General features: G+C 33.5%; 1 protein-coding gene across 1 annotated transcript in view; it reads left to right on the forward strand.

Moving 5' to 3' along the window:
- Positions 1-27,601, forward strand: part of ANOS1 (anosmin 1) — a 246,054-nt gene that overhangs the window by 145,516 nt on the left and 72,937 nt on the right. Inside the window, exon 4 of the mRNA XM_044666979.1 lies at positions 24,853-25,075. Coding sequence (XP_044522914.1) covers positions 24,853-25,075 — 223 coding nt within the window. The remainder of the gene's footprint in view (positions 1-24,852; positions 25,076-27,601) is intronic.

The raw sequence follows: 27,601 nt of genomic DNA on the forward strand, positions 1-27,601 counted from the left end.
TCCTCAAGGGGAAGAACTAGCTGCTTGTATTTGTATTTCTAGGTTTGGTACAGTGCCTAGCACATTTGAAGTACTTAACAAATTCTTGTTGACTCAAACACTATTTGAAGAAAGCTTTTTTTCCCCCCTTCACTCTCAATTCTTTAGCTTCCTCTTCCCCTCCAGTTCTGAAACAATAAAACCATGATGAAATTAAGTTTGACTTTTCCAACACACTCCAGGCAGGCCCCATCTGTGTCTACCTATAGCTACTCAAAGCCTGATTTACTCTTTTTTTTTGGATAATATCCAAACATTCCCTATTTCCAGCTAACATAGCTGCCTGATGTCCTGGGACAACGTTACCTGAGAATCAACCTGTACACAATGGTAACGTACCTGAACTCATTCCTCAATTATTAATGTACTTATAACCCATCATACCTATCCAATACCATGATTCAGAATGTCTGGTTTTCATTGTGTAGTCCCCGTTTTCAGTCCACCTCTGAATACACCCTTATTCCCATTCTTTCAACTAAAGCTCCCACTCTAAAGTTATAGAAACCTTTGACTTTTTGGAATTTCTGGTCCAAAAGGAATAAACTTGATTTTATCTTATACCTTTTCAATCTCCCATCTTTTTCTCCTCACTGATACCTGACTCCCTCTTAATAACATAACTTCCCCCTGGCTACCCATTGCCCTGGTGATTGCACTTTGACTTATTCATTCAGACTCACTTGTCATAGTGGGAAAGTTGGATTATTCCTTGTTCCTTCATTGCCATTTCCAGGCTCTCTCCTATCATTCCCACACAGTAACCTCTCCTCCTTAAAGGTTCATTCAGTAGTCATTTGTCACTTAATGAATATTCTAGTAGCTGTTGTCTGTGTACCTCCCAGACAATCTTCTTCCTTCCTTGATAAGTTTAGTGCCTGGTTCAAAGTCTCTTCTCCACCTGAAATCCTGGCTGCATAGTAGGGAACTTCATTCATATTGATATTCCCTCAAATACCTTAACCTCTAAATTCCTCAAACTACACATTTCTCATGACATTCTTCCAGCCCACCAGAGATACATAGATAAATGGTTATACAATTCATCTTACAATCACCCACAAATGTTCTACAAAATCCCTATTTATGAAATCTGAAATTCCTTTATCTGATTGTGATCTGTGGTCATTACCACCGCTCACTCTGCCTTGCAAATCCAAACCCTGCTTTTCTTCTTAATGATTACCTACATTGTCTCTGCCCCTCACTTCTTTCCCAGGACACCACCTCTCCAATGGCTATACTCTTTGACCTTCCCTACCTTGATCCCTTGGAAAACCAGTTCAACTCTGCATTGTCCTCATTTCTTGAATCCCTTAACTCCTTTATTTTTCAGAAGATCTTTCCCTTTCAAATATCAGGGTTTGCTTACTTCTACCATGTCTTTGTTTCTACTTCCAAGTTGCTATACAAAACTGTGGAAAATCATGAAATTATACTGAATTGATTCACTTTCTCTTTATGTTACATAATATTAACTGGCCCCTCACTAAAGCAGGGCATTTTGTCCTTCCCTAACAGATTGTCCTATCCCATTTATCTGAGTGGCTTTTTCAAACCTTACTAAGCATCACAGATTCTCCTCCCTCTTTGTCCTCACCTGAGAAACTTGCTTGAAAAAAATGAGGCCATTTGCAGAGCTCCCATTTCTTCTCTATTCCTTATCTAATTTTAGTCAAATATTTCTGTAACAATCTCTTCCTTTATCCTTATTTCACATGGAGAAGTGACCCTTCTTTTTGCCAAGGCAAACCAATCTACCTGTACGGGTGGTCCCATTCCATCCTGTCTTTCTAACATACTCTCCCTTTTATCATCCTTATTCTCTCACTAATCTTCAATTGTCCCCCATTTCCTGACTGCTTCCCAACAGTTTACAGTTTACAGTTTCCCAACAATTTACAGATATGCTGATCCTAAAAGGCACACCTACAACCTTCCCCAAACCCTCACTTGATCCCCATTAGCTATCATCCTGTTTCTCTCTTCCATTTGTGACTAAACTCCTAGAGGAGGTGATCTATTTTTTAACATTTTTTCCAGATTAATAATCACTTTTTGACATTTGACAATCTACTTTCTCTTCCCCCCTTCCTTGAGATGGCAGGTGATGATATAGTTTTTACATGTGCTATCATGCAATACACATTCATTATTTCATGTTCATCATGTTGTGAAAGAAGACACATATTACTTATATGAGAAAAAAAATCTTCTGAAAGTGATGAAGGGGGAAATTTTATGCTTCAGTCTGCATTCAGACTCTGTCAGTTCCTTATATGTCAATGGATATTCTTTCCCTTCATGAGTCCTGGATCCTTGCACTGATGATAATACTTAAGCCATTCACAGTTACAGCGTGACCACTAACTTTTAAAGACATTCATAACCAGACCTCTTTCTAAATTTCCAGTCTTCTTCCTCTTTATTCCCCTCACATAATCTATGATATACTTAAATTGACCTCCTTGCTGTTTCTCTCATGGCATTACATCTCCCAACTCCCATGCTGTCCCCATTGCCTACAATATCCTTCCTATTTGCCTCCTGCCTTACCTAACTTCGTTAAAGTGGTAGCTAAAGTCCAAAATTCCACAAGAAGCTTTCTCCAAACCTCTTTAATCTTATTGCCTTTCCTCTGAGATTACCCCCCCCGCCCAGTTTATAGTGTATCTTTCTTGTTTGTACATAGTTGTTTGTGTGCTATCTTCCCCATTAGACTATGAGTTCCTAGAGAGTAGGAACGGCTATTTATTTATTTGGTTTTGCCTTTCTTTGTACAAGGCTTTACACATATTAGGTATTTAATAAAAGCTAGTCCATTGACTGGCCCTGGGAGGGGTATTTCACAATCTAATCACCTGTGGCTTCACACAACATCCTAGCAACTTTTTGGTTTTAAGTGCCCATACCTGTCTAGACTTCTTTATGCATATTTCCTCCTTCAGTAGAATATAGGGCTTTTATATTGGTATCCCCAGCACTTTTTACAGTGCTTGGCATATAGTAAACTGCTTTCTCATTCATTCATTCAATTCAAGGAACTGGGAGTTTTAACCTGGAGTTTAGAGACTTAGCTAATATTATATGGTGATTATTATATGATAATATTATTAGCTAATCTGTTAGCTGTATTGAGGCATTTAAAGAACTGGTCTATGGAAGAAGGATTTCCTTTTTCTCTGCTTGGACCCAGGAGACCAAAAAGGGTAGCAATTGACATAAGCTATAAAAAACATATAGTTAAACTTGATGTAAGGAAAATAAAATCCATGCAGAAAAGGTTTCCTTAGTAGATAATGCGTTCTATCATTAGGGTTTTCTAAGCGAATAGAGGATGACTTCTTTGGGATTACATTGTAAAGGTTAATCTTATTTAGGTATGGGTATATATGGTTCAGGTATTGTTCAGGCAAGATGTCCGATAAAGCCCTTCCAGCTCTCATATTCTAGAATTCACATATGTGTCCACATGAATTACAGACATGCACAGATAAGCATACATGTGCACACTCTAATCATACTGCAACGCATTTGTTCTATACACTATTTTCCTCCTTTTATTTGAGTTCCCTGACATATATCATATTTCTAAAGGTATTTTTTCCTGGATTTTCTTTCTCTTCTTGGCCTTTGTTCTTATCATGTGTGAATTTGACTTTCTCACTTTACTATGCTGGTCGGCTAAGGTTTCCTTTGATTGGCCTCTGGAAAGGTAACATAAAGGAACTGTCCAGACATGGTGTGAACAGAGAGCAGATAGGTAAAAATAGGAATTTGAAGAGTGTGATAAAGTTTACAGGTAGGCTGAGTTAGCGTTTCCTACTATTCCCGAATATATCATTGTAGGAGGCATCACTTTGTAATATGTTTTATGTGCCATGAAAGAGGAATTCATTGTGTAGTACAAATGTACACATTGATTTTCATTTCTTTTTTACAAATGTTTATTCCTAAGTAGCACTCATGTTGCTTTGATGTTGCTGGATTTAGGTTCTGAGAAGGGAAAACACGATTGAAGGTCAAGAGAGAACTTATCTCACTTGAGATTCTGAGCAGTGACCAGATCCTATAATTGCTGTGCTCTCAGCAGCAGCAGTAAGGGCTTCTGTTCCAATTTTAGTTTATTAAAATTCTGCTTAGGTGTATTAATTCTGATTTCCTTTTGTGTGAGAGGTTAATTGAATCTTGAAGGGTAGGGACAGTAGATGCAAATTAATGGTGAAAAGTCAGGCAAGAAGGCCACAATATCCACAGCCAAGTAACATATACATTGAAGGTTCATTTCAAGAATATTGATTATTTGTAAGGATCTAAGTCTTTGGGATTTTCCCTCCTATTGATGTCCTCCTTATATGAAATAAACTTGACTTTGATTAAATAGATGAACATTTTAGTATTCATGAGGCTCTATATTAATGTGGCACAGGCTGTTTATTGTTCAATAGTTCTTTACTACTCCCCATTTATGATTAAACATTGACCCATTATGCATATTGTAGTGCCTGCAGTCAAGATATTTGAAAGAGAAACTCAGTTCTCCTTCCACATAAGATCTTTTTTTTAGAGAGAGAAAAAAGTCAGCAGAAGTTATTCATACATTGAAAACAATCTGAATACATGTACAGTGTATAATAGTTGTGGACTTCCCACTTCCAGAAAGGAGTAGCTTAGAGGACTGATCTCTCTCCCAGGCCCACTAGATCTTTGTAATTTTGTTATATTTACTTTTGATTTTTTTTGGTATGTCATATTTCCATTTCCATTATTGTAATTATTGTGTATATTATTTCCTTTTATTTTCCTTATTCACTTTATAGCAGTGCATCTTTGTATTCATGACATTGTGTACAATTTCTTATGGCACAGTTGTTTTCTATTTATTTATTTATTTATTTATTCATTCTTCAGTTGATAGACATCTAGTTTGTTTCTCATTCTTAATTACCATGAAAAAAATGCTACTATAGACGGTGGAATATATGGGACTTTTTTCTTATTCAAGGCTTCCTCTATAGCTATATCTATTTCCTTTTCTTAGATTGGGCTATCTAATATCTCTGTCTGGTCTTTCAATAATTTTGGGATTTAATATTTTGAAGGTTTTCCTCTATTTTTTGTGTTCTTAGTTATTTTAGCATAAACTGGACATAATATATATCTATCAATAGTTTATTTCTTATGGCTTTATTATAATTTCACCTTGCAAATTTGACTATTTTGTTGATTTAATTTTCTACTTTCTTCTTTTTCATCATATTAGCTAAAAGTTTGGTCAATTTTATTAGACATTTACAGAAAACTTTTAGTTATCATTTCTATAGTTTTGTTTTCCTCTCATTTTAAATGTCTCCTCTTTTGTGCTAATTTTAGGTTGTTTTATGTGTTGGGTTTCTATTTTTTTTTATTCAAATTCAGTTCATTAATCTTCTCTTTTGGAATTGATTTTCTCCTTCAACTTAAACCAGACATTTTGGTAATGTTTCATCCTTGTATTTTTTCTTTTCCACTTTTATTCAATGTTTCTATGAGTCATTCTTTGACCTACTCATTATTTAATATTTCATTAAGTCTCCATTTGGGTCTATATCTTTTGTTTGAGGCTTATGAACCATTTTCAATTCTTATTGCATCATAGTCTGTAGAGTATATATTGGCTCTTTCTGCCTTTTTACATTTTATTTTGTACCTTAGTACCCTGTCAATTTTTGTAAAAGTTCCTTGTAATGCAGATAAATATTCATTTTTCTGTCTCATTTAAAAGATGCTATGTCTATAGTTTTTAGTTATTTATTTTTAAAACCCTTATCTTCTGTCTTAGAATAAATACTAAGTATTCATTTCAAGGCAGAAGAGTGGTAAAAACTAGGAAATTGCACTTTACTGACTTGCCTAGGGTCACACAGCTAGAAAGGATTTGAGGCCAGATTTGAATCTAGGATCTTCTTGTTGCCAGGCCTGACTCTTTTTCTACTGAGCCACAAAGCTGCTCTGATATGGTATCTTTTTTACCCTAGGTTCTCCAGAAATTTGTTCAATTTAATATTTTACCTTTTGATTAATTTTCTCTTAGACTCATTCAAAGCTTCTGGGGGGCATTGAAACCTCCTGTCAGTATTATATTACTGTGTATGTCTTCTTGAAACTTGGATAACGTTTCCTTTATGAATTTGGCTACTAGGAATTTGGCACATATTTGCCTCTGCTTTGTCTGATAGTATGACAGCAACTTGTCCTTTTTTTTTTTTTTTTGAACCCTTACCTTCCATCTTGGAGTCAATACTGGATATTGGCTCCAAGGAAGAAGAGTGGTAAGGGTAGGTAATGGGGGTCAAGTGACTTGACCAGGGTCACATAGCTTGTCCTTTTTTTTAAATTTACTTTGTGCATATTATTTTTTTACCCATTCCTTCAGTTTTGTTTTTAATGTTTGTTTTTCAAATGCATTTCTTGTAAGCAACAGATTGTAGTATTTTTCTGATCAATCACTCTTTTTCATGTTATTGAATTGTTTAGTCCATTCAGTTACATTTGTGAGTTGAGCATATTTTCTTTTTTTTCTCCAAAACTGGAATTTTTTCAAGTTATTTCCCCATTCCCTATCATTTTAGACATACTTCAGCTTATTAGTGTTTTTGTATTATAAAGAAATGGACCTTTGCAACTTAAAGTTCAACTGTGGTGCACAGAATCGAAAATAATACTCCAATTTATCTACTTTTTATTTTGTAAATTCAAAATATAATATTCATATTATCCCCAAACTTAAACATGTACTAAGAGTTTTGAGGACCCCTGCATGTACATGTGCATGTATCTTTCTCTTTCCAGATCTACCTATCTATCCATATCTTAATTTATAAGATAAAATTTTACATCTCATGGGACCATTTTATGTTATTATTCTTTACTGCTCTATTTTCCTTGGGTAATGCAGAGTAGGGGAAGTCAAGAAGGGAAAGGAACAATAATTATTTACATATCTACTATTTGGCAGATAGTATCTTATTTGATACTCAAAACAATTCTGTGATGTAGGTGCTATATTTATCCCCATTTTACAGTTAAGAACACTGAGTTGGTTAGGTGACTGGCAGAGATGTACCTAGTAAATTTCTGAATCTGGACTCTCATCCAGATTTTCCTGATTTCAGTTTCAGAGATTTATCCATTGTGCCATCTATAAGCCAAATAAAAAGGATGGGCTACCAATCTTGAATCCCAGTATGATGTGAAGAGAAAATATTGAGAGAATCTTCCAAACTATGTTCATTTGGGAAGGTTTTAATTCTAAACAATACCTGGGGAAACGTGTACTTCGATTGCTATTTTCTCACAACCTTATCAGCAAGATCTCAAAACAGTGACCAGATGAGTACTTATTGTAATTTCTAGAGTCAGGAGAGATCATTCAAGAGACCGTACAGTTCTATGGAGCCACAATGGTATCTTAATTCTATTAATTTTTGCAGTTAAATATACATTTTCCTATAGATCTGCAAATTGTAGCATTACTGTAGACCACCTGTGAGTTTGAGAATGCAGACTTAGACATTTATGGCTGTCTCCTGTTGGGATTTCTTTTATTCGAATGCTATTTCTCCTTCCACTGCTGTGTTCCTTAGTTCTGTGTCTTAAAAACCAGGTTGGTTGATCAAACATTCTTCTTTAGAAATTGAACCAGAGCCTACACCTGTCTGGGATCTTCTGTAAAGCATTTAAAGGTACATAAAAGTGCTGATTAGAAATAAGTATGGACAGGATGTAATAAGTTCCAGATGTGAGGAGAGAAAAACCTCTAAATGTGAGTTTATTCTAGGTGGCTCAGCATACAACATGTTGACTCTTTTCCTGATAGGGTAATCTTTTACTTCAGTACATCTGAACAGTAATTTTCTCTACTGTAATTTTCTCTCTAGGAGAAAAAAAGACTTTTGAGAAAGTCAGTGTAGAAGCCATGTGTGTATGTTTTGTAGTTTTGTTGGGATAAAGTAATTGCTTACAGAATTAAGACTTTTGAAGACAAGATTTATACTACAATATTATTATAAATTTACCTTTTGGGATTTCTGTCAAACAAAAAATAGACGAGAACTTCTTATGATAAAGTGCTTTGATACTTCAATCTTTGGATAGGTTATGGTCCAAAATGGACTCTCCTTTCAGCAAATTCTTCTGTCAAGGAAACAGTATCATAATGAGGTTCTAATATCATTTCTTTAGGAAAATACATGAAGTCATTCAACCAGTAGAGTAACATTACATAATTTTCCTTTTAAATTTTATAAAAAGACTATTGTATATCCACTAATACATAGTTTCCATCTCCATGTAGTGATAGAGATGATAAAATTGAAATCTGATTAGAATTTAGCTTGATTGATTCACTTTTTATTTACTTTATGATCTCTTTATTATTTTCCTTTGTTAAGAATCATATAAAATAAATAATTTTTTAGATTGAATTTTATACTAATGCTAACTGAGAATACCATGACTATTCAGTGACTTTTTAAGAAAATCTATTAATCAGAGAATGAAACCTTTCTTCTTCCAAGCATTTAGCCTATTAAAAAAAGTAAACCAACAAATTTCAGATTTCTTCCAAATACCTACATTATTGAAAAAAAGTCTAGAAATTGGTTACACTTTCTGTCTCTTGATGGCACAATGTGAATTTTAAAGTTCTGGAATTCTCTAAGAAATTGAGAATTTAAAGGACTCTTTAAAGTTGTAAAATCACTTATAGTTTACTCATCTTAGTCTTAAAAAAAGAAAATGAAATGCATTTAAAAATCTCTCCTATTTTATTACCAGTGGAATTAGTCATATTTAGTACATTAAATTGGAATTTTTTCATGTTTATTTGTATTTGACAAATTACTTTCCATGTGATTAAGATGAAAATTTCTGTTATGGGAAATTACTACTATTTTTGAGGATAAGATTAACAAATATTCCTACAGTATTATGAAGTAAAGCAGTTCATGGTATTAAAGAATCATACTTTGATGATTCACAGACTGCATCCTGGCAGGGTAAATATTACAGGATAGAGTCAGGGGACCTGGGTTCAAATCCTGACCTTGTCACTCACTACTTATATGGCCATGAACAAATCACTTGAACTTTCTGAACTTCTTTTTCTTCATCCCTAAAGTATGAGGGGTTTGGGTAGAATATACTTATAATTCTCTCTGTTTCTATCGAGGTGTCTACTATTTTCCTGGTCACAAAAGTTTACAACTTTGGAGTCATTCTTAACTCTCTTTTTTGCTGTAAGTTTCCATATACAATAAGTTGACAAGTCTCAATTCTCCTTCCACAAAATTCCTGACATCCATCTCCTTTACATTCATAAAATTTTTGTTGTTCAGTCAAATCTGATTCTTCAGGATTTCTTTTGAGTTTTCTTGGCAAAATCCTAGAGTGGTTTTCCATTTTCTTCTCCAGCTCATTTTACAAATAAGGAACTGAGACGAAGAGGATTAAGTGATTTGGCCAGGATCACACAGCTAGTAAGTTTCTGAAGTCACATTTGAATTTCTCTTGACATCTATCCACTGTGCCACCTAGCTGCTCAATTTACAAAACTACCACCCTAGCTATGTACTGTCCAAATCTCAATTAGATAAAACATTATTAAAGGTCACATTTTCTTCCATCTTCTCCTTTATACCATGAAACCTACATATATCCACAAAACAGATATTCCTAAAACAATTTTTTTTTCTGTCAAACATTTCAATAAGGTTTAGAAGTGCCCTATTGGATACTTCGCAGTATTTCCTCTCCAGGAATTGATATCCATCAATTAACAAAAATTAAGCACCAACTACATATTCTTCCTATCTCTTGTTTTTCTGGAGTATCATCTTTGGAAATAAAGAGTATTGTTAAGGCTCATTGATGATAGACGCCATCTTTGTTTATGTTCAACTTTGAGATAAAATGAGGAATTTATGAACTGTTGAACAATTAACACAAGGGAGAATTAAGGATATGAGACAAGAATATAGTGGCTTTATATTTCTAAAGATAAGGTTCCTATTATATCTACATGGAAATGTACCTGTTCAGCAGGGCAGGATGGATGTGCCATTTTGAATGGTCTTCAGATATCCACCAAGTTATGTAGGCCCTGACTCATTGTGGATCCATGTTTTATGCTCTTCAATGACAAAGAACATATAGCAAAGGAAAAAGAAACCAATAAAATCTTAGGGACAACTTTGTTCCCTTTTAGTGAAAACTAGAACAGTTAAGTTAATTTTAATGTTTTAGAACCACTTATTTAACCTAAGTTAGCTCTTGAGAATGATACCTCTTAGCAAATGAAATACAAGTCTTTTATACCAATCAGTTTGTTTTCTTGGGCACATACATAGTATTTTAAGGAAAAAAAGAATTTGGGAATACTCTCCAATATTTTTCATTTTGTCATTTTACTATTTTAACCAATCTGATAGGTGTGAGATGATATCTCAGTTGTTTTGATTTGCTTTTCTCTAATCAATAGTGATTGGATATTAATAATATGGAAATAGGTCTTGATCAATGACACACGTAAAACCCAGTGGAATTGCTTGTCGGCTACGGGAAGGGGTGGGAGGAGTGGAGGAAAAGAACAGGAATGATGTAACCATGGAAAAATATTCTAAATTAATTAATTAAATAAAATTTTTCAGATAAAAAATAATGATTTTAAGCATTTTCTTATAGTTTTACATAGCTCTGATTTTTTCATCCAAAAATTATCTATTTATATTTTTGACCATTTAGCAATTGAGGAATGGCTCATATTTGCTTTCTTCTTATAAATTGTCCTTCACGTCTCTGCCTTTTTACATTCCCAATTAGCCATTATTTCTTTAGTGAAATTTGCTGCCATGGATTCAAGTTTTTCTATTGTCCCAAATATTTCTTCTGTTCAGGTCAAAATTCTGATTTCACAATTCTTATTTCTCTTTTAGATAGTTCTATAACAACATAAAGTCCTTTCATGATTGGAAATCTTCAGAGTTCTTTGCTTCAGCACCTACTGATTAATTTTCTTTTGTCTTGCAATATATTTATTCAGAGATTTTTTAATTCATTTAGATAATTTGGAGGTCATATTCTCTTATTTATATCATCCTTATTGTTTTATCTGCTTATGCTCAAAGTTCTAAATTGAGTTTTCTTTTGGAGGTCATTGGTAATTTTATTCTTTTCTCCCTACTTTCCCTTAATGTTCACTTTCTTACTCATTTTCCTTTGAAGATAATTTCTCCTATGGCTCGACTTCAGCCTCATCCCATACCCCTCAACTCTTTCCTGCTTTCCTGTGTCTCCATGTCTGTGAGAGTGGAGATGGAATGGGGCAGAATTGAGTTCTATCAATTACTGCATTAGGGAGAATGTGATCCATCACTATCATTATTACAATAATTATAATATAAAATAAAATAATATAAATATAATATAAAAATTATAATACAATTAAATTCCTAGAACATGGAGTTTAGTCAAATGATAGATTTCTGAAAGGAGAGTTCAACATTTCTTTCTCAAAGTTTTTTGTTTGTTTGTTTAAACAAAGGTAGAAACATATTGCAATATTAACAATTCACAGCAAAGTTCTAAGCACTGTTTTTAGAATTTCAGAATATTTTTACTACACAAAACACACAGATGAATCATACTTATAAGTTTATTTATGAGCAGATTTATCAACTGTTACAGTGGAGGGGATGAAGGATATGCAAAATTGAGGTATATTGTTGAATTCTAATATTACTCATAAATATTCAGAATCTTCAAGAATTACCTTGCTTTATTTATATCTTGGGTTCTGAATCATGCATGAATCAGTCTTTAGAGGAGTATACTCTTTGGTTTACTTTCTATGTCATATGTAGAAATATAATATGATGAAATAAATAATTTTGTAGTGGATAATTTAGAATCTATTTCTGGGCAACAAGGGGCCAAATTCACAAGAAACCTATGCCATATTGATACAGAAATCTATGATCATTTTTCTTTGAAATTTACATCACTATATTGAAGTTGTTATATTGCCTTTAGAATAGGAAAGCCATCATTCCAACTGAATTGAATTAGCTAGTATATTTCCAAGGCAAAGGAAACAACTTTGGATACATTTCTTGGTTCATTTATCCTCCTAACTCATGTTAAAAAGAAATGAAAGGCTTTATAATATCCTTATATATCTCCTTTAGATCTTCCCTAGATCTTGGAGGATAGGTGGTATGTAGATCTCAGAGATTCTATGAATGGAGGAGGGATCAGGTGCCCAAGGCCTAAGCTGACTATAGTTGGTGAGGGAAGAAACACACACTCCTCTCACAATAGCTATGGATGTAATCTATGCCTCTCCTCCCTGACAGGCTTGATTGATTAAGCCAGTCATTTGTTTCCTTCTAACAGTTGCTCTGGTTAGGGACCCTTGAGAGTTTGGCTAGATGATTAACCTCACTAGGCCCCAACCTGAGGTTGGATTAGTTGGTGATAAGGCTATTGATTGGCTATCAAAAATGTTATCTGACTGCATATTGATCTCCCTTTCCCAAGGGATTTGGTAGAATAACCACTCAGGGAAGGTATTAATTGGTAAATCACTCTATTGAAACTAATAATGGGGAAAGGAAAACAAAGTAATAGATTTGAGGATCTGGGAACCCTATTTCTATTTGTTTGGCTACTGAACTAATTGTTGATCATGTCTGGAGATTGCTAGGCTGGTAGAAACTGGAGGTCTTCACCCTCTCACTAACTCTGACCTGACCTGGCCACAGCCAAGCCAGAGAACAGGGAAGGCTATTGATGTTGATGTTGCTAGATGATCTATATACTCTCTCAGCTCTACTGTTAATGGTGTTCATTGATCACTAACTCTCTCTCAGTCAGGTACAGGTTACAGGTTTCAGGCCTACCCTTTCCACCCTTTACCTCCCTCTGTCCCAGTTCTTGCTCCAAGAGAATCCTGCTCAAATCTCAGCTCTGAGTTTTGAGCTCCCAATTGTTGTTCTTTGGGAGTAGTTATAGGGTGGGACCAACCAATTTTTGCCTCTGGCTTAGGGCACCTGGGAACATTCTGCAACTCTCAATTGCCAGCCCTATCAGTCAAATTGGCATGCATCTTATCCCAGATAATGATTTTAACACTCATGATTTGGTAACTGGTTAATTTAGAATACTCTTCTTCCCATGCTATTTTGTATACTTTATTTAATGCATAGATATAAGAACTACTATCTTTCACAAAAGTCCTTTATTTGCTGAATCACTTGCTAGTTGAAATTTAGTTAAATATGTATTCATAACATTTGGCACTCATGTTTTCTTCTGAACATGTGGTATGCAGTTACAAATTGTCAGCAGAGGATAAAAAAAGACATCTAGGTTTAAGCTGGCTAAAGGAATATCATAACCAATTTTAATCTTCCCTCCAAATAAAAAGTTCAATAACTTTCAATGACAATGTCTTTACATAACATTGAACATTAGAGAACGTTTCCTAGTTTCATTAGGTAACTTATAGTGCCTCCTCATCAGTCATCATTGAAAGGCATTAGTGAGAAAAGATTAGTCTGACTTCAAAAGTCCATGTTAAGCTAATTTTTTTCTTTATCATCATTTTTAGTCTGTTTAATACTTTAGCATATTAGCATGTATTATCTCAACAAATTTATGGAAAAAAGATGTTGAAAATATATAACTTCTTTGAAATTCTCCTTGGTGCTCTGTATTGATTTACTTGGCTAAGTTTTAGGTGTAATGGAATAATTTTGTTATTCTAAACCCGATTATTATACATACACATTTTAGCAAAGGCAATAAGTTCTCCAGAACAAAAAAAGGAAATTTGAACGATATAACTTCAGAAACAATTAGAAGCTTTCAAACTCTTTAAGACATTCATTAAAATGATAAATGATGGAGGAAATTATCAGAGATCACCTTTTCATTGTCAAATAAGTTGAAGCATACTATATTTTACAAGTTTCATTTTCAAAAATAAGTGGTTAACAGATTGAAATCAAATGTAAGTTCTTTTGAATAGATTATGATCTACAACAAGAAAGATTACTCTAGTGTTGCTGGAGATTATTCTTTAAACTGCTTTATATTTGAAGGATGGATAATCTCATTGGCTTAGATACTCTCTTTAACTTAGTACTTTGATTCTCAATATTATCAGTGGTGGAGTAATAAAAAAAAAGAGAGGATATTGAGGATCATAGACTTAGGTTATCTACAAACAAAGGTTTCATTGGGTCAGTATTATTGACACTTCCCCTGCAATGGACAGTAGGGCTCCTCCAAAGATCACAAAGATTGAGAGAGTCCTTAAAGTATTTTTACCTTCAGCAGATATAAACAATTGAACTGACCACTTAGTGGCAAAGATTATTAGTGAATAAAAGAAAAAAAAAATTACCAGATGGTCCTTGCATGGCTGCTTGCCAATCCTGACAGCAGCAACTAAGGAGATAGATAGATAGATAGATAGATAGATAGATAGATAGATAGATAGATAGATAGATAGATAGATAGATAGATATAGATGATAATTAGCTTGAAGAGCATTTATTTAGATCTTACTATGTTCCATACACTGTGTTAAATACTAGGGATAGAAATACAAGGAAGCCAAACAATCTCTGCCCTTAAGAAGCTTTCATTCAAATAGGATGAAACATCATATAAAAAGGGAGCTGGAAAAAGAGATAGCGGTAAGTGAAGGAAAAGGTAGCTATCTCATCTACCCAAAGAGAAGATGCCCTTTGGTTTCTCTTGGAGTCTATTGTCCCAAGCACATTTTTACCCCATTTACAAGAATTTTTAATTATAGCTCTTTTTGGAAGGATTGTCAGAGCATTTTCAGCTTTCACTGCTACTAAGCCACTCTCTTGGCTCCTCCCTCTAGTTAGTTACTATGCTTTTATGCTGAAAATGGAATGTTTAATAATTTTGCTGTAGGCTTTAAGCCTCAAACCTTATATGAAAAAAACAAACAAACTATGAGCTGTTCAGAAAGAAAAAATCTGTATAGCTTAAAATCTTTATAAATGAAAAGTTCTTAGTTTAGAGTCCATGGATAGACTTTAGGGAGTTCATAATTTTTGGGGGGTAAAATGCATATTTCAATATAATTAGTTTACTTTGTATTCTTTTTTATGTATTTTAAAACATTCTGAAAACAAATCATGGCATATGAATGTAATGGAATAATATGTGTTAAATAAGAAAATAGATGGTTTCAAAGAGACATGAAAAATCTGTAGGAACTTAGGGAGAGTGAAGTTAAGTGAAACAGAAGAATAATTAATATTTTAACATTGGTATTATAAAAACAAATTTGAAGTCAGAGGACGACTAAAGTGACAATAGTATTTACCAGTAGTACAAAGAGAGGTGAGTTTGAAAGCTATACAAACTATGATGAATACAATGGGTCATTCATGATTCCAGAGGAGAGATGCCAAGATATGATATCAACTGGTAGATAAGGGATGGATTCAGAGTATCGAATAAAAAATAAATTTTAATCAAGGCTAATAAGGGGATTTTTTCTTCACTAGGTTAAGGAATTTAATTTTTTTTTAAATTGCTACATTAAAATACCCTTCCGTCTCCCCTTTAGAGAAGGCATCATTTGAAGAAAAGATATATGGATATAAAAACTCTATCTTCCTCATTTCTGTTTATCCATTCTTTCTCTGGAGGAGGGCATACACAATTCATTCTTCAAAAATATGTTGCTATGTATAATGTTCTCTTGATTCTGTTCATTTCACTTGTCATTATTTCAAATACATCTTTTTATTTTTTTAAACCCTTACCTTCCACCTTAGAATCAATACTATGTATAGTTTTCAAGGCAGAAGAGTGGTAAGGGCTAGGCAATGGGGATTAAATGACTTGCCCAAGGTCACACAGCTAGGAAGTATTTGAGGCCAGATTTGAACCTAGGACCTTCAGTCTCTAGTTCTGGTTCTCTATCCACTGAGCTACAAAGCTGCCTCCTCCAATTTTTTTTATTAACCTGTTTCTCATTTCTCACAGCTCAGTAGTGTTCCATCACAATCATGTGCCAGAATTTGCTTAGCCATTGCCTAGTTGATGGGCATCTCTTCAACTTCCAGTTCTTTATTGCCAGAATTAGTGCTGCAATAAATGTTTTAGAATATATAAATTATTTTCCTTTGCCCTTGATCACCTTAAGAAATAAACCTCGTAGGGGCATTGCTGGTAAAAAAGTTATATACAGATTTATGACTCTCTGGGCACAATTCCAGATTTGCCTCCAAAACGTTTGGATCATTTCCCAATTCCACCAATCATGTATGTGTCCTCTTCTTCCCACATTGCCTCCAATGTCTGTCACTTTTCCCTTTTGTCATTTTAGCCAATTTTCTTGTGTTTGCTACTAATGGAATTAAGAAAGTTAGTGGGAGAAAACATTGGTTTCTGTTATAAAAATTAAAACAGCCCCACCCACCCAAGGAAGGGATTCATATGTTTTATTATCCTGTTAAATTGATCTAGGACATGTAAAAGATTAGGAACCCTTGCTTAAAACATAGCATTTTTTTCATCCTAATTAATGTCTAATTAATGATGCTGATCTATCATAGGCAATTAAATATTATAGATGATATTGTAGGTGATTAAAATAATATGGAAATATAATCAGGTATCATCCCTGTTGTTGTATACAACTTTAGGCATGCTAATGAAGCTCTTTTATTGAGCCTGGGGAGGATGAACTTGCATCCTGATACTTTTCTTCAATAAATATTAATTTATTAACTTACTGTGCAGTATGCAATTGAACATTAATTTATTTTTAATTAAAAAAATTTTTATTTTGAATATTTTCCCCTTGTTACATATTTCATGTTTTTTCCCTCTCCCCCAAACCCCTAACCCCCCTTAGCTGATGCACAGTTCCACTGAGTTTTACATGTATCATTGATCAAGACCTAATTCCATATTATTGATAGTTGGACTAGAGTGATCGTTTAGTGTCTACATCCCCAATAATATCCCCATCAGCCTTTGTGTTCAAGCAGTTGTTTTTCTTCTGTGTTTCTCCTCCCACAGTTCTTCTTCTGAATGTGGCTAGTTCTCTTTCTCGAAAGTCCCTCAGCCTTGCTCTGGATCCTTGCGTTGCTGCTAGTAGAGAAGTCTGTTATTGAACATTAATTTAAAAAAATACAGTAATAAGTTAGTGACATGTCTGAGGGAAGTTCCTATGAAAGCATCATTTTGAAAGCTAGGACAGAGGAAAAATAAAAAGAAGATGAACAAATGATGATAATGATAGTAACTTTCTCTAACACCAACTAATCTATAGCCTATTTCCTGAGGGTAGAAAGAGAAAGAAGGTTAATAAAGTAAAGAAATGCTAGGAAACAAACACTGTGTCACTTGACCACTCTAATAGCTATGAAAGCTTGTCAATGATTCTGAAATGTTGATTATTTGGGCACTGGAATTACTTCTGGATAATACATGAGGCAGCATATGGTTACACTGTGGTGCTACTTGAAATTGATATAATGATAAGCTTGACATAGAAGACACTGGAGTGAGTCATACTTCTTTGTTTTTCAATATGACAAGAAAGCAATATATATCAGAACAAACAAGAAAAAGCAGTACTTCACCTTCTAGAAATTCTATAAAGCAGAAAGCACTGACAAGTGAGATTGGCAAGCAACAAGAGCACATGAAATGGACTGAAGAAATAAATAATTTCTTATGTGCCAGTTAGCAGAATTGGAAACAAATATCCACAGTTACAGATGGGTAGTTCATTTTATTTGTTTTGGTCAATGGTATTGTCAGCTGCAAGCCATACAACAATGTATTGCCAACGAGGGCAGAATAATTATAAAAACAATACAGGAGGGGCAGCTGGGTAGCTCAGTGGATTGAGAGCCATGCCTAGAGACTGGAGGTCCTAGGTTCAAATCCCGCCTCAGACACTTCCCAGCTGTGTGACCCTGGGCAAGTCACTTGACCCCCATTGCCTACCCTTACCACTCTTCCACCTATAAGTCAATGTACAGAAATTAAGGGTTTAAAATAAAAAAAAAAACAATACAGGAACAAACAAAAAACACATATACAGAGAAATCTCTTCCTTTCTATAACTAGATTAGATGAAATTGGGATAGGAATTGAGAATCATTGCATTCCCAGGTGAAGAAAATCTCGTTACCAATGGAGGTCAAATCCTTCTCCACAACTTAACAGTTGTGAAGATTTACTCAGTGACAGAGATATTAGGTGATTTGTCTAGCATCACACAGTAGGAATGTAACAAAGGTGGGGTTGAACCAAGTTCTTCCTGGTTTTGAGACCAGCACTGTTTCTATTTCTCCATAAGATAAGGCAGATAATTAAGAATTACTAAAATATGAAGAGGGAAAATTTGAAGAGTCTGAGGAAACTGAATTGACCATTTAATGCAAATCTACAGCTTCATAGTATGGTAGATAGAGTATGAGGCCTGAAATCAGGAAGACTCATCTTCCTGAGTACAAATCTGATTTAAGTCACTTAATATCCATGTGATCATGAGTAAGTCACTTAAACCTGTTTGCCTCAGTTTCCTCATCTGTAAAATAAACTGGAGAAGGAAGTAGCAAACTACTCTAGTACCTTTGCCAAGAAATCCCCATTCAGGTCACAAAGAGTCAGGTATGATTTTAAAATGACAGAACAACAGAAATTATGCCTATTCTTAATAAAGGAACATGACAAAAAAAGCTATGCATTTTCAAATGATTTAGAAAAGATATGTAAACATTCTTTGGTTCCAAAAATCATTTTTCAATCTATCATTAAAACAGCCAAACAATTATAGTAAAATGATACTTGAAAAGTTTATATATCCTACAATCATAATTAATGAATATATGTTCCAACAGAATTTAACAGAAAGGGGTAAGAGAATTTTTGGACATGCACATAGCACTAGATTCAGGAACCATAGTCATAGTTAGAACATAGCAGAAAAGACAGAACTTTCAAGAAATTTTCCAAAGGACAGACACTAAATACTACCATAGCAGAAACAACTTGAGATAATTATTAATATTTGACGCCACATGGAAAAACTTTATTGAAAAAATATAATTAACACAATAATATCAAGAGAATTTATGCAATTAGCATTTTTAGGGACTCAGGTTAACATCATTATGATTCTTTGTACCTTTAAATTCCTTATCATCTCTCCTAAATAGAATTCTAGTTTCCAAAGTAAGAAGGGAGTTAAATCAAAGCATCTAACAATCACTATCAAATGATATGTGGAAGCCATCAACATATATGTGCCCCCCCAAAAAAACCTTTACAGCTAGCTCCTTCATCTCATGAAGTCTCTCAACAATGTTATAAAATTGTCATTAGGACTCAATAAATGTAAAATCATTAATGGACATCAAGGAAGGACAGAGACTGGAGGCTTTTGCTTCAATTTAAGATCACATTGAACCGATAGAGGAAGGCAATGCCTACAAAAATCTTGATCTTTTCAAGGCAGATAAGATTTGGGGCCATACAGAATTTTAAGAGATTAAAGATAAAATCTGTGGTTGAATGTTTAAAAAGGAATATAGGCATTCTGAACTCAAAGATGAATCAGAAGGTATTCAGTATTTTTCATGAAATAGTCTTACTATATACTTGTAGAACTATAAACTGTACCATAACTAATTTGTAGAGTGTCCTAATAATAACCCATAATATATTAATGAAAAACTCGGTCCATCATACGGAGGCAGCTAAATTTCTTCACCCCAAAATAGAAAGAGGATGACAGATGTTATCATTGCACATGTTCAAACACTAACAGAAATACTTTTGTGACACAGTGTCATTGCTTCACTGAATAGTAGTCAAGGCTGACAACCTGTATACACCATTGGATTTGTTGAATAGAACTAAAAGTTGTTTATTTGTGGAAGGAGCCTATGAAATGGCACATATCCAAGAAAAGAATCAAAAGACTCTCTGGGGATTATATTCACTTGAAATCAACTGACATGTTGACAAAGAAATGTTGAACCAGTGACTTGTGATGCAGATTTGTTTATAGAAATGGTGGGGGTAGGTGGAAGAGTTATGGTTGTAATTGAGGGCCAGATTATTACCACTACAAATTACAGATAAATTTTCTCTAAGGAACCAAAACTTATTTCGGATTAGACAATGAATATTAAAAATGGTGAAATACATCATTTTGAACTGCTAAAAACAGTACCTACTAAAAACCTAGCAAGTCTGACTTAGTGACAAGATTATAAATCAGAAACTCACTCTTTTAAATAAACTAATAGAGGACTTGCTCATACTACAAATACAAATCTCAAAATATCAGTGAGAATTCAGCAAATATGATGGATATAAACTAAATGATTACTGTAGACTGAGCTACTTCCCATAATCACTGGGGCATATTTAACAAATTAAGAATAAAGTGTATTTTTAAAAAATAAGTTTTGCTATACCAAATGCTCATAATCTCCAAACTTTTGAATTATTAGTTCAGTGACTTGTTACTAAAATTCATTTATTACTTTTCATCTTGCAAATAACCATTTACCTGAAGCTGAGAAAAATCCTTAGATTTTGGCTTTTGTAGTGGAAAGAACATTGAACTTGGGATCAAGTTAGTTGTCTGGTTAGTTGTCTCTCTCTACAATCCTTATAAAGCACGTGATTATAATATAATTTATAATCCTCTCTTTCAGTCTTCGTTTGCTCAGCAACATTAATATAATATTGTATAAGCTAATAATAACTCTAACCCACATTTCAAAGGGTTGTTTGTGAAGAAAATATTTTCTAAAATCTTTAAATGCTATATGGAAGAGAATTATTCTCCCCTCAATTTTCCATGTCTAGTACAATGTGTATTTCATTGTTTTGTTTTTGTTCATTTATTTCAGTCATGTCCAACTCTTCATGACCTATTTGGGGTTTTCTTTGTAGATACTGAAAAGGTTTACCATTTCCTTCTCTAGCTCACTTTGTAGATCAAGAATTGAAGCAGACAATTAAGTGACTTGCTCAGGGTCACACAGCAATTAAATGTCTGAGGCCAGATTTGTACTCAGGAAGATGAGTCTTACTGACTCCAGGCACTCTTTCCATTATGCCAGCTAGTTATTTTCAGCACTCTCAGTAGATATTCATACCTTCTCAATGAATGAAAGGTTTAAACAATGTATGCCACACATTCAACTATACAAATTTCCTATAAACCAAATGGAAAAGACAACTTTTTACTAATCCACTGAGTTTTCAGGCCAAATTCCTCCACTATCCATCTGCTCTAATTCTATTCACACTTAAGCATTCTCCAACACACATACACCTTTCAATACTATTTATTGCATTAGAAAATATGCACAATCTATAAAATGCTTCAGTGACTTCTTAGATTTTAGGAGGGCCAAATGAAGTAAGTCAATGGAGAATGGAGAGAAATTTATCTGAGTGACTCAGAGCTGTAAATTAGTCACAGAAACAAAGAGATGGAAGTAACATTACAAGTCATCTAGACCAATTTGTGCTGGAAAGAATCCCCTACATCTACCGCATTAAGTGGTGTTACAACTTTCATTGGAATACCTCTGATGAAGGGAAATATATTACTTCTCTTAACATAGCCTATTCCACTTTGGGACGCAACTAATTTATTAAAGAGGATTTTATTTAAAACTGAGCCAAATTCTCTTCTCCACAGCTCGAGTCCATTAATATACTTCTGTGCTCTGGGACCAAGCAGCAGGCATCTAATCCCTCTTCCATTTGACAACTTTTTATTTTTTTTCAAAGCAGCAAGGATAAAAATGTTAATGTTTGGCTTCACATAATTTAAAATGAAAGGGATTATAGAGATCTAGATGATCAAGTTGAGTTTTGACTCAGCAGTTCAACTTATTCCTTTTACAGATGAGGAAACCAAAGTCTACAAGGGTAAATGCAGACTCAATTACTATTACTAGAAATCTAATTCTACTTTCTACTCTAAGAACTTAAGAAAATTTAAATTAAAATAAATTAAGAAAGATTAATATTAATCTTTTTACTATACAACAAGGACCAATCCCATTCAACAATTTAAAGTACCTAATTTATGCAAAGCAGTGAGTATGCTAGGCTTAGGGGACATGCAAAGTTTATATTAACGCACCTTCCCTGCCCTCATACAATTTGCTGGAAGTTAGCTGCCTACAAGGGCAAAGATGGACTAAAAACTAAAAGATAACTAAAAACCAAAATCACTCTAATCGAGCCTCATCTTTTCTCTCTATATTTAATGACTGCTTAATTTGGCTGATATATTTGTTTCTTGCAACCATAATGCAACAGAGTTGAAAGTCAGTGAATATGTGTGTATAAGTGACTAGAAGTATATGTGAACTTATTATCATTATTTCTTCTCTGCACCATAGTTACCTTCTATAACACAGGACCAGTTAAATTGCTGTTATTTCTAAGTCACTATATGGTAAAAATTTGCCAATTTTTATACTTGGAAATTTTAGACCACAGGGTCAGAGTGAGTGAATCCAAATTTCAATTTTTTTCTTTTAGTACGTATATTATGTACATTTTGTCTAAAAAAGGCAGGTTTAGGTTTGGAAATTTTCTACAATTATCTACAGTTTTACTCACATTCTTTTTTGATTAGAAATTTTGGATTGAATCTAAATTTAGAACTTCAAAAATTAATAACTGCACATTTAGCAACTAAAAGAAAAAAATGAACTGTGAAATAGAGTGAAAGAGGAAAGCCTTGAGGAAAGATTATGCCTTAAGGAGCTATAAAGTTTCCTAATTAACTAGCTGTGAATTTGTGATTTCAAAATCTACACCATCACCCTTCTTCTCCCTTCCCCCAACCCACTAAGCTTTTAATTTGAAAAGAAACAATTTTAGTTGGATCAACTAATGTTATTTCCAAATATCAATCAGGTGATAGTCAAGTATTATTTATCTCCTCTTATTTGAATTAGACATGTCATATATTTGGATCTATAATTTATGTTTTGAAGGGAAGCTTATTTTAGTTAATATTATTGCTACTTGTACTTCTGTTTTTTTATCTAAAGTCATTATTTTGAATCATTCACTTCATCTAAAAGCATGCAAACTGCAAGGAAGTTTTTGAAGGCAATGCTTTTTTCCCCTGCTAACTTATCAATCTCTATATTATAAATGACTAGAACTACAGGTAAATAAGGATAGTCTATATAACTTCTTACTTAAGCTACAAGGAGTACAATAGTCTTATAATTTTGAATATAATTTTTAGTAAAAGAGAAAAGGTATAGCCAAATGGGTATTAAAGCTTTGTGAGCTATCCATACGCAATTAACTCCAGGAATAGATGCCTAGATTTCCAAAGGTATAATATTAAATTATTTTTCATGGTGCAAAACCTTTAACTATGAAAGCCAGATTTCAATTATCCGTTTCTATTGAGGTATGGATAATTCATTATAGATACTCACCTTGCCTTCATTTAGAAAGTTGTACTTGTGAATATGGTTAACTAAAGTTTCCACTACTGAGGCAATCTATTGTTAAGCAAAATTTATGGATGTATTACTGCTACATTGATTCTATTATAAATGCTATTTTTTACAACCGTTCATTTTAGAATAATCATGTTTATGAAATAAGATATTTAATAAAAGGAAAATAAAATTACATTTTCAGAATAAATTATTTAGTTAGAAAACAATGTTGCTTGGTTTCAGAAAATTAACAGGATTGGAATCTCTAAAATTATCTTTCTAAGCCAAGTTAGTATTATTAGCACAAATATAGGTAGGTGGCACAAAAGATAGATAACAGGATCTGGATTTAGGACGGCTTGAGTTCAAGTCACTGCTAAGAGATCCTGGTCAAATCCCAACCTCTGTCTGCTTTAGTTTCCTTTTTTATAAAAATGGGTATAATAGTAAAAAAAAACCCTCTTAGTGTTATGATGAGGATACAGTGAGATGTTATTTGAAAAACATGCTTCAAATCTTAAAGCATTATAAAAAATTCCCGATAATAACTATATGTTCTTTCTTATGTGTGATTCAGAGAATATCTCAAGTAGAACTGATTAAGTATTGTGAATAATTTCCTGAGCTAACAACTTGTAAAATATTTTGTGTGACTTACTATCAGCAGAAAAAAATATTCATTAACTTCCAGAGCAATGGATTAGATAGCCCTTTCCAAATTTCACGAATTATTTAATTGAAGCAGTAGGCAATTATGAAGAAACTAACACGCATGAAGGAACAAATTAGCTTAGGTACAAGCAATACAGAGTCCTACAACATGATATCCTCTTTCAGTGAATTGGCATATAGTACTTTGCATGTCATTGTCTTTAAGAAGACGTGTGTTATAGTGGATTCGGAGCTTGATTTGAATTCTTCTTTTTTAAAGGAACCATTTGTATTTTCATGAAAAGGTTTAGGAATTTTTTCATAGCATGATGAAAAGAGAAATGTGTTTTATATGATAATATATGGGTGACATATAATATGGCCTGCTTCTTGGGAAGAAGAGGAAAGTAGGAGGGAGAGAAAGAACATGGATTGCAAAACATCAGAATAGAAATATTAAAAATTGTATAGACATGTAAACCGGAAAAAATAAAAATTAAAAAAGAAAAACTTTAAGAATAGTTGTAAATGTTCCTCCTAGAAGGCTTGAAAGTGATTTATTTTTCTTTAACTGAAGATTGCATTTCCTCCCTTTTCTCTTTTTTAGCCTCTTTTCCCCAAGAAGAACTATGAATGCCTAACTAGCTGTGAGTTCCTCAAGTACATTCTGTCAGTGAAGCAAGGTGACTGTCCAGCACCTGAGAAGGCCAGTGGTTTTGCAGCTGCCTGTGTGGAAAGTTGTGAAATTGATAATGAATGCTCTGGAGTGAAGAAATGTTGCTCGAATGGATGCGGACATACCTGCCAAGTTCCCAAAAACCTATACAAAGGTAAAAATTGTGTTTGAGAACTTGAAAGAACTTGACCTCTGATTCATGAACAAACCTGCTTGGAAACGGATTGCTAATTTATTATAGTTTCTGAACACAGAGAAAATTCAAAATTTAAAGGAAGAAATTATGTTTAAGTGGAAGTTAAGCTACTATATATATCTTTGTGTTTTGTGAAAATCATCTTAAGATATAGACATCTTCAGATGTTAGTGATGTATTGAAGAAATGGAGGTATGGAGAGAAAGTCTTGTTTATTTCAACCCTAATAGGAAGTGTTGAACCATTGTAACAGCTTAATGTTTTGTGGGCATATTTAAATAAAGTTTACCACTGTAATGAGACTTTGCTAAAATGTAACTATGCAAGCACCATGACATATATTAAAATAGAAGTGAGTAAACAAGCCACGAAGCTTGTTTGTCCACAAAAAGTGAAGCAACAGTCTTTCTTAAAAATTTAAATACCCCAATTATGTTTTAAAATTCTTGGTATCAAAGAAAGATTAGTATATTTGAACTACTTTAACTTAGGACTACGAAACATCCATGGGAAGGGTTGTTATTCCAATTTAAAACAAGATACTTTTTAATAAAATTAATTTTAATCAGTTTTAACTTAAACACTTCCAAAATATGTTTGTTTTATAAAATTTGTAGTAAAAATTGAGATGCTTTTCAGACTTGTTTACGCTCAATAGTTAAGGTGTTTTTGACACTTTTGGCCCCATCGACCATACCGACCTCACATTTTTCCTTTTTTTACTTTCTTTTTTTTTCAATTATACATAGAATAATTTTTTACAATTGTTTCCTGACATGTTGTAATTCAGGTTCTCTGTCTCCTTCCTTCTTAATACTATCAGTACTCATTTACTATTAGTAAATAGTCTAATATATATTATATCACTTATTTCATATCATATATATTTCCATATTCCTAATGCTGACAGACGACTCATATTATACATACAATAAAAGAATTAATGAAGGAAATAAAATGAAAGATGACATTCTTTAATCTTCAATCAGATTCCCAAAGTTCCTTCTTTGACTGTGGATATCTTACTTTTTATCATGAGTCCTTTGGCATTATCTTAGGGTCTTGTTTTGCTGATAATAATTTAGTTGTGGACTTTTCTTGGTAAAGATACTGGAGTGGTTTTCTATTTTTTTACAGTGGATTAAGCAAATAGAAGTTAAGTGACCTGCCCAGGGTCACATAGTATTTGTCAAGGATGGATTTGAATTCTGGTCTTTCTGACCCAGACCAAGTGTTCTCTTCACTGAGTTGCCTCTTAAGACAGTCATTACACTTTTTAGTTACAAATGATTTTTTGATAATTATTTTTAACTCATTTGATTTTATGTTGGTAATCACCATTATAAAATGGCCAAACTCATTCTTTACAATCTGTTTTATAAGTCAAACATTATTACTTTGTCATTCTTGATCATGTGAGATTAGAGGAAATATTAGATTTCAGGGTCATATTGAAATTTCAGTATGGGTTGAATCATACTGGTTTAAAGATTATTTGACATTAAATGCTGCTAATCTATTTCTATAAACCTGACAAAGAACCCCTGAGCCACATCTAACATGATTCAAGTCCTTGAATACTAATACTTTAACAGTTGCCATTTGAACTGCCTTTTGGCTAATATGAAGAATAGAGAATGCATCACTCATGTGCTCGATTGCCATGCGTAGTTAAAACAGAGAGAAGTAGGATGTTTTTTTTTAATTTATGTTGGATTGTTACACATAAATATTCCACAAATTCTATTCTAGGCCATAATTATGTCAAAAGCTATCCTTTTGTTTGTAAGTTGGCATGGATAGGTTGGGAGAGAGACCCTATGATCTGGAGTTCTGTTTTCTCCTCCGTAAAATGAGATTTCTAAAGTTCCTTCCAGTGTTACGTTTTCTGTGTTCAATTGATTAATCTGTAGTCATTGAAGTCCCTTAACAGAGAAACATATCCAATCTGACCTCCATACAAATGATATCTGACCCTATCATCTCACCTCTCTGTCCACTGATTTAATACATTCCAGTGCTTCTCTATTATGTTAGGATCAAATATAAAATTTTTGATTTGTATATGAAGGTGTTTACAATCTGATCCTTTTCTACCTTGTCTCTGACCATTCTTAGTATTCTCCTCCACCTAGTCTCTGGTCTAGTCATACTGGTGTAATTGCTGTTGTGTTCACACAACACTTCATCTCTCATTTCCAAGCCTTTGCTGAGATATTGCCTCCTAATCCAGCAAACTCAATGCATCAAGCATCTTAAGGGCATGCATGCCTTTTACTATTCTTTCTGTGCTTGCAGTGCTTTCCCTTCCCACCTCTGCCTCTGAGGATCCTTAGTTTCCTTTAAGACTCAGCTCAGGTACCTTTTTGATGCTCTCAATTCCTAGTGCTCTCTTTTCTCAAACTCCCTTGTGTTTATATATATATATATATATATATATATATATATATATATATATATATATATATATATATATTCATATAT

This window comes from Gracilinanus agilis, chromosome 3 (genome assembly GCF_016433145.1).
Source record: "Gracilinanus agilis isolate LMUSP501 chromosome 3, AgileGrace, whole genome shotgun sequence".
Classification (NCBI taxonomy): Eukaryota; Metazoa; Chordata; class Mammalia; order Didelphimorphia; family Didelphidae; genus Gracilinanus; species Gracilinanus agilis.